A 14114-nucleotide genomic window follows, 5' to 3' on the forward strand; every position below is an offset into this window, starting at 1 on the left:
CTAGTTAAAAAGATAAAGAGGCATCATGATACTTTGAGTTCCAGACGACGGGAGCGCATGCAGACACAAAAGCGGGGCCCCACTGCACACTCTGCTGCACACTTGTTTGGCTCCCTTGGCAGAAGCGCAGCACGCTGACAGACACTTAGATTGTTCCTGACCATTGACTTGCGCTCTCTGCTCGGCGAGGTCTCGTTTCATAGCGGGGGGAAACGCGAGACGGGTTCCAGGAGAGGGTTCACGGCGAGGGCAAGGAAGCGAGGGGTCTTGGTATCTCCCGGGTCACGCTCGCTCTCAAAGCTCTCTCATCAGGACCGCCGTAGTCCAGCTGGCAGGAGTGCCTGGAAAAGGCCTTTTGTGTCGATGGTGGCGGCGTGACTGTGGCTGCTTACCTGCCAGCGACCCAGCGTGATAATCGGGATGAGATGGATCAGACTAAGCGTCAGGATGGACCAGCAACTCCTCATCTGCGTCTTTCATATAATTGCCAAAAGATGACTGCATCATAGCAAATCATATAATATGCAAATATGCCCCGCAGTGGTTACAGTGTACTTTTTTTTCCCCCCATTGGGAATGCTTTGAACCATTACCAAACTGGATCTGTCTCCTAAAACAGTTTTGCTCTGCAACAGGAGAGTTGACTAGAATGGACGGAACGAGGTTTGTGAGGCGACAGACAGAAAGAAAAGAATAGGAAAGGACAGGATAACCCAGGACAGGATATGATAGGACAGGATAATGTTAAACAGGCAAGCTAGGGTGTAATAGAATTATTTGAGACAGAACAGGACAGGGTGGGGAGGGCCTGTGACACAGGACAGGAACAGGACACAGCGCTCCGCAGAAGATCTAGGTGGGCTGGCATGGGAAGGACAAGGCAGGAAAGGCAAAAAAAAAAAAAAAAGCCAAAAGACAGGCTAGGGCGGCACAGGACAATGCACGGCAGGACTGGGCAGGACAGGCTCAGACAGGACAGGATCGGGTGCGATAAAAACAGGTGAGAAGGAATGGGACTGGGTAAGGTGTGTCGTCACGGGTCTGAAGTAGGACAGAACAAGATGGGACAGAGCAGGACTAGGTGGGATTAAAATGGGTGGACAGGACTAAGTGGGATGGGGACAGGAACATGACAGAGAAGGGCATGACACGAAAAGGTGGAATGAAAAAGGGTGCGATGGGGCAGGGGTGGCACAGGACAGTATTGGGCAAATAAGCACTGGGTGGTACAGGACAGGATAAGTCAGGACGGGTTTGGACAGGTCTAGGCTGTATAACATCATATATGTTGGAACAGTGCGTGATGGGACTAGGAGGGACAGGATGGGAAAGAGGGCATGACAAGACAGTCAAATCAGGGCGAGGTCGGAGTGGGAAGGAACAGGACAGGTCAGGATAGGACAAGAAAGGACAAAACAGTAACAGTGAACCAAGTTATGCTACCTGGGTGTGGTTGCAGTGGCTAGTCCAGGAGTGAAACGCGATCATACGAGATTGTGTAAAGCAATACGCAAGTGGCTTCACAACAAACGACAAAATCCCATCGTGTGACTTTAATTTGTATCGGACACACTATTCCAGAGCCATCATTTATTGGTCACACTCTACAAGAATAAATACACATTCAGAAAGTTATAGTATTCACATCCGTTGTAATCTCGTATCGTGGCGTTCAAGCATAGTAGAGAGGTCGGACAGTAAAATAGTCTGTTTAAAGCATGACAGGATTTACATGTGAGCATATTTTGCTATTAGATGAACTGCAGTATTGCGTGAGTGTCACAGTGTACCCATTTGTGCTCCTGTTTTGTGCACGGTCCATGTGGATAAATAAAGAGCGGACGTGATGACGATCGTCACTCAGGAGGTGAAGTAAGAGTCCTGCATGGAGTAGAGGCGGTCGATGGGGGTGAGGAGGGACGAGGTGTCGCCCAGAGACAAGCAGTCGGCGTCTACCACGTCGCCGAAAAGGGCATTCAAACCTGAAAAAGAAAACATTTAAAAACGCTTAGGTCAATGAGGCATTAGCTATTTGTACATAATTGCTTTTTCAAGAATTACATGCTACTATTATTTTGCTTCAGTTCAACGGACATTGTTCTACGCCTTCTGATGTTCGCGACTTGACCACCTGGGGGCAGTATAATTCAGACATACTACATCACAAGTCTTTGCAAAAGGATGCCGCGCTCGTTACCGTAGGGGTGCATGTGATCCCCTGGCATCTGAGGGGGGGTCAGGCCCTGTCTGAAGGGGTCCATGTCAAAGTCTTGATGCTCCACTGTTGTGAATCCCATCTGCTGCTGCTGGATGTGGGAGTAGGAAGACCCCGAGTGTTCCAGCTGAGAGGTAGGCACACCACTGGGGGGCGCTGTGGAGCAATGAGAATCACAAAATGAAGCATTTTGCTAATCCGTTCCAATAGGTAAAAACTAGTTTTACCGTCCTCATGCACTTTAAACATATTGACATTCCACTAAAGAGTGATTTCAAATTCATGCAATTGATCATCCGCTGTGTAACACCTTTGTGATGTGATGGCTGTTCCTGCTGCTCCTGAGTCGGCGGCTCCTGTTCCTGCTGCTGTTGCCTCCTGGCAAGTTTCTTCATCTGAAAGAAAAAGAAGAAGAAAAAAAACATGTGTTTATTCAACGATGAAGTATTAGGTGAAGGACATCTTTCAGTGCGCAATATGAGGTTTCATGCCCTGTCGCCATGTGCTGAAATGTCATCAGTTTCCTCTATGAGGAGATAACCGGGCTGATTTCGCCTTTGGCAGACGGCACCGCGCCAAAAGAGATTTTCTTATAGTGTGTGCGTGTGTTACCTTGGCTCTTTGGTTCTGGAACCAGACCTGCACAACCCGGACAGTAAGGCCAGTGTCTGCTGCCAAGGTCTCCCGTACCTGTGATTAAGATTCAGGAAATAAAAGGGGCAGATTTTAAAAACAGAGATAAACAACAGAGGTCCAGTCAAGGTTATATGAGATGGAGCAACTGCGCTTTTTTTTGTGACATACTCCTCCACAGCTTGTGCACAGTATTGCTCCTTTAAATTTTGTTGACTGCTATAGAATCACCTAATTTTTTTAGGCATTTTGTGATTTAACCGTTAAATTCATTTTTAATTGGTTTATTATGAATTACTATGACAACTATGTGATTGACATGCCCAAAAGTGGAAAATCTGGTCACCCTATGCTAGCAAGATTAATACTGGCAAAAACAAAATGTTACTGGTTTCTTGGATTTCGCCTGACAAGTTAAAAATAAAATACCAAAAAATTTAATTAGATGCATGAATAAGATGGAGCCAGAGAAGAATAATTTTACCTCAAATAAATTTCAGTAATATTCTAACATCAAGTAGTTTTAAGATATATGGCAAAAAGTGTTTTTGTTTAGTCACTGCAAACTCCACCAATACATCATGTGTCAAATTGAAGAATCCGAACTTTACCTTTCGGCACGGCTTGGATGAAACCTCAAAGGAGGCTTTGAAGATCCGTCTTTGCTGGGTGGTCAAAATGGTGCGAGGTCTTTTGGGACGTTTACTTTCTTGCTCATCAGATCGAATTTGTCTACTCGTGAGCCTCCCTGAGTCCTCCTCTTCATCATCATCCTCCTCCCCGACATCGTCACTTTTGCCTAAAAGTGTTGGGTTATCTTTTATATTTGGATTCTGAGGTGGTTCTTGAAAAAAACAAATAGTTTCCTTGTAAAGAGTCTTGGACCACAAAATTTTAACTTTACTGTACAATCCCACCTGTGTCAGACGAGATCGGGCTGGCCACGCATTGGTGGTAGTCTTCCCTGGCGCACACTAGCCGGCCCTCCCTGACCACGCAGCGGTCTCCGGTCCTCAAGGGGGCGGAGCAGACACTGCAGGTGAAGCAGCGCAGGTGGAAGACGGCGGGCCCGGCGCGCAGGACCAGCTCTGTGGGGGAGATGACCTCGGCGCAGCCCTCGCAACGCACCGAAAACAACCTGGTGAGAAGGAAAGAGACAATTAGCATTAAGCTAGCGGAGTGAAAAATTGAGTTGTGGTTGTTTTAAATACACAAAATGGAATTCTTTGGGATCTCAAGGAACCATTGTGTTAGACATGGCTTAGGCCTGAGCACAAAAAAAGTGAATCAGTGTTTTTTTTTTTCTCAGAAAATAAGAGTGGATCACTATAACCATCTCGTTGCCTTGACACCCCCCTCCCCTCTTCCGTCTCCCCTCCTCTTCATCCCACTCCAACCGCTCAGACGAATACCCTCAGCATGGCGGGTGTGCGTCTTAGCGCCTGGCAACAGGGAGCGGCGCGGGCTTAGCCACACCGTGACACCGTTGCCGTGGCTCCGGCTGCCGTGTCGGCGGCCCAGCCCACCCGGGCAGCGTCCAGAAAAGGCTCACGGCAGGCCATGGCTCCAGGCGGAGGGGGGGAATCAGATATCCCGGCGGGAGAGGCTGGGCCGCCGGTCCTTGGAATTATCCGTGGAATTATCCCGAAGTCTGTTCAGCCAGAGCGGGACAAAGACAGAGCCGCCCCAGCAAAACACTCAAGCAGCAGGACTATTGTCCGGCGGCTGGCACCAACCCATCTTGGGGCTGTCATGCCCGATGATGCGTCATCATTCTGGAGTTGTCTGCAGACATGACTTGCGGGTCACCCCAGCACTCAGAAACTGACAGCTCTTTACACTTCACTGTCTTTTGCTTCAGTTATTTATTTTTATACTCTGTTACAGAGTATCCTGTACTGTATATAATATATCGACATAATTCATGATTTTTTAAATGAGGTTTTTAAATACAAAAATATTTTACAGAATTCAAAATAAATTCATTTTAGCTCACCAATTTTAAGAAAAAAACCCAACAAAAAATAAAATAGCTGACTTAAAATTTATTACTGTTAATTTTGTTATAAATGTAGGTACAAATTATTTCTGAAAATAATACATTAGTATGTAAATGTAAAGTAGTTTATTTACATTTTATATGAATTCAAATAACCAATTTTGGAGGGGAAAATGGCCCGGAAAGTAACAAAATATTACAGGGCTGTTGATAATGTACAAAATACGGTGATTCCCAATTTCACTTAATTGGTCTGAAAATGAACATATCTTTGTTCATCTATCTATGCGAGCCAAGTAAAGTGACAAGAAGAACAATTAAATGCTCTTCCACTCTATGGTAGCAGACTGGATGCTATTTTGTTTAAATATTGTAAATTTGAAATAAAAGTGAAAACAGGAAGCGGGCCTATTTCAAGTGCAGCCTCATTTTTGCTTAAGAGAAAAATCACTGAACATCACCATCTCCTCCATCCTGCTTTTTACGCCTACAGAAAGCAACAGCTATAGGTTAATTTTACAGTGTACATCTTTCTGCATGATTATTGATGTTTATTGCAAGATGACAAGCTTAGTTTGTCAGTTTGGGGTAAAAATGTAAACACAGAGGGATTGTACACTTTCCCACCTGGTTGTAGAATATTATTGTCTTATCCATTGCTCTTTCCCTCTCTCTACTTTGAGCCTGAGCCTTGGCTCAGTAAAAGTTAGGATAATAAAGGCATAAATTTGAATCGAGTGCAGTTTTACACCACTGCAAACTACAACCATTAATTAAATGAGCCGCAATCTGACAGCAGAGGTGAAGTTTCCACTGAGTCCATATAACGACTACTAACAATTAAAGGCGCTGGTACATCCTTGTCAAAGGCTCTACATCCTATTACATTCCTCTGACTCTTGCTGTGCGGTTACCGGGGGAAACAGTGAAGCCTCCTCGGGGTCAAATGGGGTCTACTTGACCCATGTGGGTCTTCTGCCCTTTGATATGGCCCACAAGCCGCACACTTGCATTCCTGAACGTAAGAATTAATGAAGTAGGCCGAGGAAATGCTTGGAATGTTTCTCTGACGTGACGAAACTGATGGGTTAAAAGTTACCCAATTTGGGTGGAATAAGTAACCCAAGTAGTGGGTCAACTACTAAATCGATTACCATTGAAAAGTGGCTAACACTGAAGCTAAATCCCCCTTCAACGTGCACCCACGCTGTAATGTTCCCCATGCTTGGACTGGTGCGGTCGAGTGGACACGTACAGAAGCGGATCCGGTTTCTGGATCAGGTGAAGCAGGATCCCGTGTGTGTCAGATACAGATCTCCAGGGTCAAGGACACTGCCAGTCATGTGACCGATATGACTGTGCAGGTCCGGCAGAGCGAAGCCAAGCTCAATGCGCTGACCGGCTATCGTCTTAGCTGATGTAAACAGTTAAACACACACTACGGCACTTGTTGTTTTAGTTTCGTTTTGTGACATTTTTCAGAGATTTTTGTCGTGTAAAATAAATATTGGGTCTTAAAGGACACCATCGGACAGCAGGTGAGGTGGGAGGGGCGAGTACGAGCTGGTCGGTGTTGGGGGGTGTGTTAAATTTGGAGACGTGAAATCTCAGAGGCGGAGCGTTGGCACCAGGCCTCCTGCTAATTGGTCAGGTTACATATTTCACGGTCGGCTGAGCGTCGTCCCATAGCGCCACGCAGGGGCTGCGGCGAGAGCGGACTTCCAGATGCCATTAGCTCGTGGAGGTCGCTGTCCGCCAAAATACATTCACGCCGTTTGTCTCTCTTGAAGGGATGTGGCAGATTTTCTGACATATGGCCACCTCGCAAAACTTGCTCCTTTTAGATGGCGGTATAATGTGCTAACTGCAAAACAAAACCAGTTTACACAGTTTGCACTTTAAGCTAGCTACATACATACATACAGTAATATAGCCTACCAACACTAATTAAAATGAATTGTAATACCTCCACAGGTGGTCAAGGATAGATACAGAATAAACAGTAACAAAGTAAACAAAAGCACATTCTTATATTAACTGCCGATGGCCTCAACTGACGCGCTCACCAAACACCGTTTACAAACAACGTTTAGTTAGCAGCTAGCCAAAACTATGTTCTTGTTCGCTGATGTTCATGTGACTGTATCATAGATACAGCGTAGAACGTGACCCCAAGTGAACAAAAATAATACTGATACCTCACATGCATATTTTTGTATGGGTCTTAAACGTTTATCATTAATAGTTGATTCCAGAAGCTAACAAATGTAGTATATTACTGTCTATTAAAGTGACTTGGCTGGAATTTAGATTTTCGAGTGGAAGGATACGGAGAACGTGATAAGCAAGGTGTGGAAACGGGTGATGGGAGGTTAGGACGAAAAGGTGTGTGGGTGGGGGGCTTGGTGGTTACCTCTTCACCATATGTTGGCCCCCAGCTTGTCGTTACCGGGCCAATGGACCTCACGATTTTAACACATTTTGACAACGTGTCATTTGAGCTCCACCCCTGCTTGTTTCAAGTGTGTGCGCGTGTATCACACCTCCCACCCTCAGTCACCTTGTTCTCTTATCGCACCAAGTTTACTGTCCATCCTAAAAAAAAACACGATCTGCAAACTTTCACGTGTAAACAGATGCAAGTCTAAATGCACCAAGAAGCTTGAATGGCATTAGAAGAGTATTTATAGTCACATGTACATTATCCAAAGCAAGAATTGAATGCTGGAATTCAATCAATTTGCTGCTCCTCGTGTGCCAACCCTTATCAACAAGGAGGCAATGTAATATAGTCAACAATATATTTCTAATGTGCATATATGATGCAATGTTAACCATCACTCGGATTGTGCAGATATATTTCATGTTTTGGCTGATACAATAAGAGAAAATGTTTTGAGTCACTCACTCCGAGTAGTCCCGCTTGCAGTAGAGTCGCTGCTCCCGCACGAAGCACGAGTCCCGCAGCGCGTCCCCGCACGCCGAGCAGCGCGCACACGCCTCGTGCCGGAGGCCGTCCGCCACCCGCAGCAGGAACTTGTCCGCGATCGGCCTGCGGCAGCCGGCGCACACCGGCCTGTGCTGCATGTCTGACCCTAAGCAACACGCAACCATCAACTCATGTGCAAGTGCATTTTCATTTGATAAAAGACACTGCGGGTTTATTAGGTGCCACGTGACGCTACGTTCAACTTGACCAGCAATTATCAATTGTTGAAATGAACATTGTGGAAAAAGCACACACAAATGCAGATGGTTAATCCAATGCCGGACATTCATTATCATGGTGATACAAAGCGACAATTATTTTTACATTGTGTCATAATTTTTACTTGGTTCTAATAACTTCATGTGACTATTTTTACTCATTTATTTCTATTTATTACATCTGTTTACATTACATTATAAAATTTTCTAAATGTGTAAAATATGCACGTGTAAATAAAATTGTGCATTTACTGTAATTTAAAGTATTTTTCATTTATTCCTAATAATTTAACGTAATTTAATGTTTACACATTTATTTCTACCAATAAAATTATTTTTCCAAATATAAAATCACCAAATATAGTACAGCAATATGAACATAAAAGTACACATAATGACTTACATTTTCCGTATATATATTCAGATAAACTTTTATTTATTAAATAAAGTATGTGTATTTGTAATGTTATTTTATTACACAACATTGTCATTTCCTACAAATGAAATTTTTTCAAAATATCAAATATTGACCACATATATAGAGTACGAATAAAATATAATACATAATAGACTTTTTATTTGTACCTTACATGAACAGTATGTATTATTTTATAAAGTATTTATTTAAAACAATTTAATTTTATTCAATGCATTTTTTAAACATTTTAGTTTCTTACAATAATAATAATAATAATAATAATAATAATAATAATAATAATAATAATAATAATAATAAAAGTATAGTTACCAGTCACATTTAATTTCTTCCCACCTTCCGCTGCAGGTGAACATTTTCACCAATCCCACAATTTGAAATACAGGAAGTGATGTACATACCTTCTTAAAGTGAGCTTGCAAAAACGCCGCTAAAAGTACGTTGGGTCCTCTCAGAGCATCTCCAAGTTGGTGGTGACGTTTAACAGTTAAGTGCACAGAAGTTTCTCCTCCTTGGACCTTCTTCTTCCTCTTGTTCATACACTGTTTGGACTTTCTTTCAAGTATTCTGACAATGGGATAAGGAGGGATGGAGGGGGGTCAGGGGGACAGGGAGAGAGCGAGAGACAGCGAGAGAGAGAGAGAGAGAGAGAGAGAGAGAGAGAGAGAGAGAGAGAGAGAGAGAGAGAGAGAGAGAGAGAGAGAGAGAGAGAGAGAGAGAGAGAGAGATACCACGTGTAGGTGCAATTACCTCACACAGACACTTTTTGAGATATAGATAGATAGATAGATAGATAGATAGATAGATAGATAGATAGATAGATAGATACTTGTAGACAAACAACAGTAGCAAATATGGTTTCAGACTGTCCCTGAAGAAAACAATAACACAATAAGCTCAATTCCTCCATCTAGTGGTCGATAATGGAACTACAAATTCAAATTGTAAAACTGTCTTTGGACTGTATGGCTATCAATTTATATATTTAAATGTATTCATTGTATATGCAGGACATATAGACAGGACAGAGTTTTAAATGTATTTCTTAATAATTTTATTCTGTAAGAATACTTGTTTTAAGAAATGTTTTGTTTTTTTTTACTTAAAATTTCATTTTATACAATTACTCTATGGATAAAATCTGATTTCTCCTCAAATGCATGGGGTTGCTTTCAAAATGGACAGTTGCAATGATCTATTTACAAAAACAATCGACCGTAGCGCTTGTACTCAGTCCTCACCGCAGTCTTGAAATCACATTTTGGACTGAATTACAAAGCTGTTGTTGTTTTTAATTGTTATAAAATATTCAACTTTACAATTGCAGCGTCACTTTTTTTGCCTCCCCGAGTCCATCTTCATATTGCTGACAAGGGATATTTACAAGAGGGGGTTTTGACAGGGGTCATGTGATCTGATGCGGCGCCTCCAGCATCTCCATGAGGAAGGTGTCGATGGGCGTGTCCCCGATGAGCTTGAAAAAGAAAAGGTGCTCCAAGCACTTGAGGCCGATGGAGCGCAACGCGGGCAGGCGCAACAGTAACTTGGCAAACCTGAAATGCAAAATCAGTACATGATGAATTTCATCATAGACACTTGAAAGACTTCATGCTACGAAAATCAGAAATGGTGATTCACCCACCTGCCAGGCTGGTCTGGGTATTTTTGTTTGGTGTAGGACTCCAGTGAGGCGTACACCTTTTCCCTCAGTGCCTCCACCTCCGTTGGGTTGGACAGACCTTTCGCATCTGAATCAAACACAATTCGTCAGACAAAGGAACACTCATTAAAGACTTTGAGGCTTCAAAACATTACATTTCTCATATTCAGTTTTTTTTTGCATATTTATATACATCTTTTTTTATATATACGTAAAGCTAATCTACTACATTTAAACTGCTAATGTCTCATTGTTTCTCAACGCTATGTGAGACTGATATTGTGTAGGGCTCCCTCTAGTGGTACAGGACTGGAGCACAATTTTTTTTAACATTTCTAAATAAATCCAAATATTAAGAATAATTGTAAATATAATCAAATATATTCAAAGTTTCAATAATTTTAGAAGTCTAAGTTTCTTTTCAGATCTCTGAGCTTTCTATGGGCGTATTTATAAAAACTGTGAAGTACACTGTCAAGGTAAGAAGGTGAGTTAAATGAAAATACACAGACCTGGGTTAAAAAGGACGATGGCTCGCAAGCAGCCCAGCTCTGTTTTATCCATCTGCATATCCTTCATTTTGGACACCAGCTCTGTCAGGACTCTGCAGTGATATCAAAACAAACTTTATCAACTAAAGATACTACAAACTTTAGGCAAATAATACTTTTGAAATCCCTGGCTAAGCCACAGGTCTCTTAGTTAAATAATTAATACATGACCTATCTGAGTTAATGTGAAAATCTCATCAATACGTTTTTTTTTTGTTTTGTTTTTTGCTGCAAACCTGTCAAAGATGGAGCCCACCCCAGCGCTGTGAGCACTGCTTCTGTGGACGTGGAGCCCCGTGGCCAGCAGGATTCCATCTTTTACCGTCACCGACCGATGAGAGAAGGACGCGATGAGCAGCTCGTTCCAGCCTGCAAGATAAAAAACAAAACAAAACAACAAAAATAACACTTTTTTTTTGCAAAAGTACAACTTCATTCTTATGGAATTACAGTATTAAAGCCACATTCTCATAATTGCAGTTCTATTTCGTCCCTCTCCGCCACTTTTTCTCTTTCATATGAGAACCTCATGCAGGCATATCTTTCACCAGCAGAGGTCAGTGCTACCACAGTTGCAAAAGCACTGCTGGGACTTATAGGCTATTTTTGGTCTTACTGCTCCATTTAGCTAAATGGTAAATATGTCAAGTAAATGTTATGAGACTTAAATAGACCGCCTGCCTGAGAATGACCAGCAACCACCATGAGCAGCTTGGCTGTTAAATAATACTGTGTGTATAATACATGCATGCTTTTTTTTAGCCTGTCAATCATGTTTTGCATTGAATGTTAGCATTAAGCAAGCTGACTTTTGTGAGTCATGTGTGCCCTGTAACCCCTTCAGTAAATAATACACATTTATACACTGGATGGGGTTACCTGCTCGTAATAAGATGACCTGGTCATCAAGTGGGAGCTCCGAGAAGTGAGGGATCCTCTTGGCCCACTCCACTAAGGTGAAGAGCTGCTTATCCGCCGCCTGGCAGATGTTGGTGACGGGGTCGTTGGTCTACAGGCGGACAAACAGGGAGGCTGAGCAGGCATTCCAGAACAAAAGTCAAGACAACACAAAATCTGCGCAGCAAGGCCTAATTTGGGGTGTTTGACACAACAGTGACATTCTCCCGAGACTTGCGAACAAGTTTTTGGCAAGCCCGAAGCATCTTGGATCACATCGATAGGAATATCGCAAGCGTTTTTCTCCGGTGTGAAGCAATCATTCACGCAAGTTCCGAGGTGATCATTTGGAAATCGAGACCAAGAAAAACAGGACAAGGAATCGAGTGACCCAATTGGACCCTTTGACCCCAGTTTCTCTGTGTCATTTGAAGGGTCACAAACATGACATCTGTTAATGTAGACTGGTAAACGTGGCGCTAATGCGTCCGGCAGTATGTTGCTTACCGAGTTGCCGGGGCTGCCGTCGGAGTACGTTTCCGTTTTGGGCTCCACCGCCAGCTCGGCGTCCAGGATCTTGTCCACGGGCATCTCCTCATTGAAACTGCTGGTGGACTCCACCTCATTCTCCCCGCGCTCTTTCCCACGCTGTCTCTCTTCTTGTACCGCTACAACAAGCACACAGACTCAGATTTTTGCATTTACACTACAATCAATGCTTCATAAGGTAGACCTGCATGAGAATGTATGATGAAAACCTTAAATTCACCATTTTTTTTTTAAAGTAGATTACATAAAAACAATCCAAATTATTTGTAACATAGAAATTAGATTAGATGACTAATGAAACGGTAACTACCGGAATAAATTCACTTTTGTGCCCGATTCAAATTTAATGCAATTCAGTATGCACCATTGAGTATATAACAAATGTGTGAAAATGAACATTTTTTATTTCAGCATTGCTCTTGTGTTAGCTCCTATTTAGTTCAACCATGTTCAAATAGGCAGGTGTAATGTGATATGAAAAATCTACACACGCTTGTTCAAATGTCAGATTTTTGTAAAATAAATAAATAATGAATAAATAAATAAAAAAAAAAAATTATAATTAAAAAAAAATAAATAAAATAAAAACAAATACCAAAACTTATTCCACCACAATACATGTTCCTACGTGATTAAGATGGACTTGTTATTGGTCACATTCATGGTGGGGAAAAGTTTTGAAATGATTTCTCTTGGTCACTATCACATTAACCTGACATTTGAACAGGGGTGTGCAGACTTTTTAGAGCCAGCGTACCTAATTTTGTGGACTGTGAGTATGTGTTTGTGGCTACAAGTCAAAATCTGTGCTTAATATTTATTTATTTAATGTATATTATATGACATACATTGTAGGAATGATGAAGCATTCCCACATACGTTGTAATACGTTGTGATTTTTATTCTCCACACTTTTTTGCCGCGTAACAACTCCCACATAATACTTCCAATTTACACTGTTCAAATTTCAACTAGCTTCAAAAATTCACGCCTCCCAAGGTATATATCGTATGATTCCACATTACTTACAGTACTCGCACAATTTAACATTAAAGATCAACTTTTCCCCATTCATTTTCAATGGGACAGACATTGAACGTTTTCTAAATATCAATTTTCATGCCCACTTCCATATATATATATTTATATATATATATATATATATATATATATATAGATATATATATACATATATATATATATAACTTATCATCATTACCAGGTGTCTGATACTGCTTGGTGGCGTAGTTGGTAAAGTGCATTGCCCAGTAACCAGGAAATCATAATTGAATAATTTTTCTCTCAATTGGCTTCATAAACATTACACATGCATTCAAATCTTAGCATTCAGCATTCCCACTCAATTTCTCCAGAAATTGCACTTAGTCTAGTTTTTGTATGTTGTTGACATTATTACGAAGGAGAAATGCATCCCAAGGCCAATTACCTTCTCTCTTCATGCCCATGGCCAGGCACTTCTGGTAGCGACAATACTGGCAGCGGTTGCGCTGGCGCTTGTCGATCAGGCACTCTTTGCTGTCTCGACAAGTGTAAGTGAGATCTTTGCGCACGGTCCTCTTGAAGAAGCCTTTGCATCCTTCGCAGCTGTACACGCCGTAGTGTTTCCCTGCGCACACACGAAAGGAAACGCATCATCGCTCGCTGAAAGAAGCCTTGCGTTGAGCGTCTTTCCCTCTAGGTTACCTGAGGAGCGGTCTCCGCAGATGGCGCAGATGTGCTTGGACATCCCGCCCGGGCTCGGGCACTGGTAGTTGATGCTCCCCAGGTTCTGTAGGCCCGGCGGGGGCTTGATGTCCTCTGAGCTGCTAACACTGTTCATAGAGTTCATCTGAGGCGCACAAATGAAGAAAGTGCAGTCAATCGAAGGGAACTGGCGAAGGACAGGAAGCGGAGGGGAAGTAAGAGTGAATGGTGTGAGGTGGTCTCGTGACAAGTTCCTGTTTTTT

At 42.4% G+C, this 14114-nt stretch overlaps 2 protein-coding genes across 5 annotated transcripts in view; both read right to left on the reverse strand.

Moving 5' to 3' along the window:
* Positions 1-1538: 1538 nt before the first annotated feature.
* lmx1a (LIM homeobox transcription factor 1, alpha) lies at positions 1539-9432 on the reverse strand. 3 transcript variants are annotated; one of them, XM_077533898.1, is made up of 8 exons: positions 8892-9432; positions 7756-7942; positions 3766-3986; positions 3460-3692; positions 2828-2905; positions 2526-2610; positions 2198-2371; positions 1539-1982 (listed from the first exon to the last, which is right to left on the reverse strand). In XM_077533898.1, exons 2-8 carry the CDS (start codon positions 7932-7934, stop codon positions 1861-1863), a joined length of 1092 nt encoding a protein of 363 aa, XP_077390024.1. In that variant the 5' UTR covers positions 7935-7942; positions 8892-9432; the 3' UTR covers positions 1539-1860. The 3 variants fall into 3 exon arrangements, with proteins under 3 accessions (XP_077390024.1, XP_077390023.1, XP_077390021.1); XM_077533897.1 differs by having other exon boundaries at positions 3460-3647; positions 7756-9432; XM_077533895.1 differs by having other exon boundaries at positions 7756-9432.
* Positions 9433-9576: 144 nt separating this feature from the next.
* rxrgb (retinoid X receptor, gamma b) overlaps positions 9577-14114 on the reverse strand; it is a 33551-nt gene continuing 29013 nt past the window's right edge. For both annotated transcript variants that reach the window (XM_077533894.1, XM_077533893.1), the window contains exons 3-10: positions 13852-13996; positions 13595-13774; positions 12106-12266; positions 11581-11710; positions 10938-11070; positions 10663-10754; positions 10133-10238; positions 9577-10043 (exon numbers count right to left, since the gene is read on the reverse strand). In XM_077533894.1, coding sequence (XP_077390020.1) covers positions 9896-10043; positions 10133-10238; positions 10663-10754; positions 10938-11070; positions 11581-11710; positions 12106-12266; positions 13595-13774; positions 13852-13996 — 1095 coding nt within the window. In that variant the 3' untranslated portion in view covers positions 9577-9895. The remainder of the gene's footprint in view (positions 10044-10132; positions 10239-10662; positions 10755-10937; positions 11071-11580; positions 11711-12105; positions 12267-13594; positions 13775-13851; positions 13997-14114) is intronic.

The sequence above is a fragment of the Festucalex cinctus genome, chromosome 10 (assembly GCF_051991245.1).
Source record: "Festucalex cinctus isolate MCC-2025b chromosome 10, RoL_Fcin_1.0, whole genome shotgun sequence".
In the NCBI taxonomy this organism is placed as follows: Eukaryota; Metazoa; Chordata; class Actinopteri; order Syngnathiformes; family Syngnathidae; genus Festucalex; species Festucalex cinctus.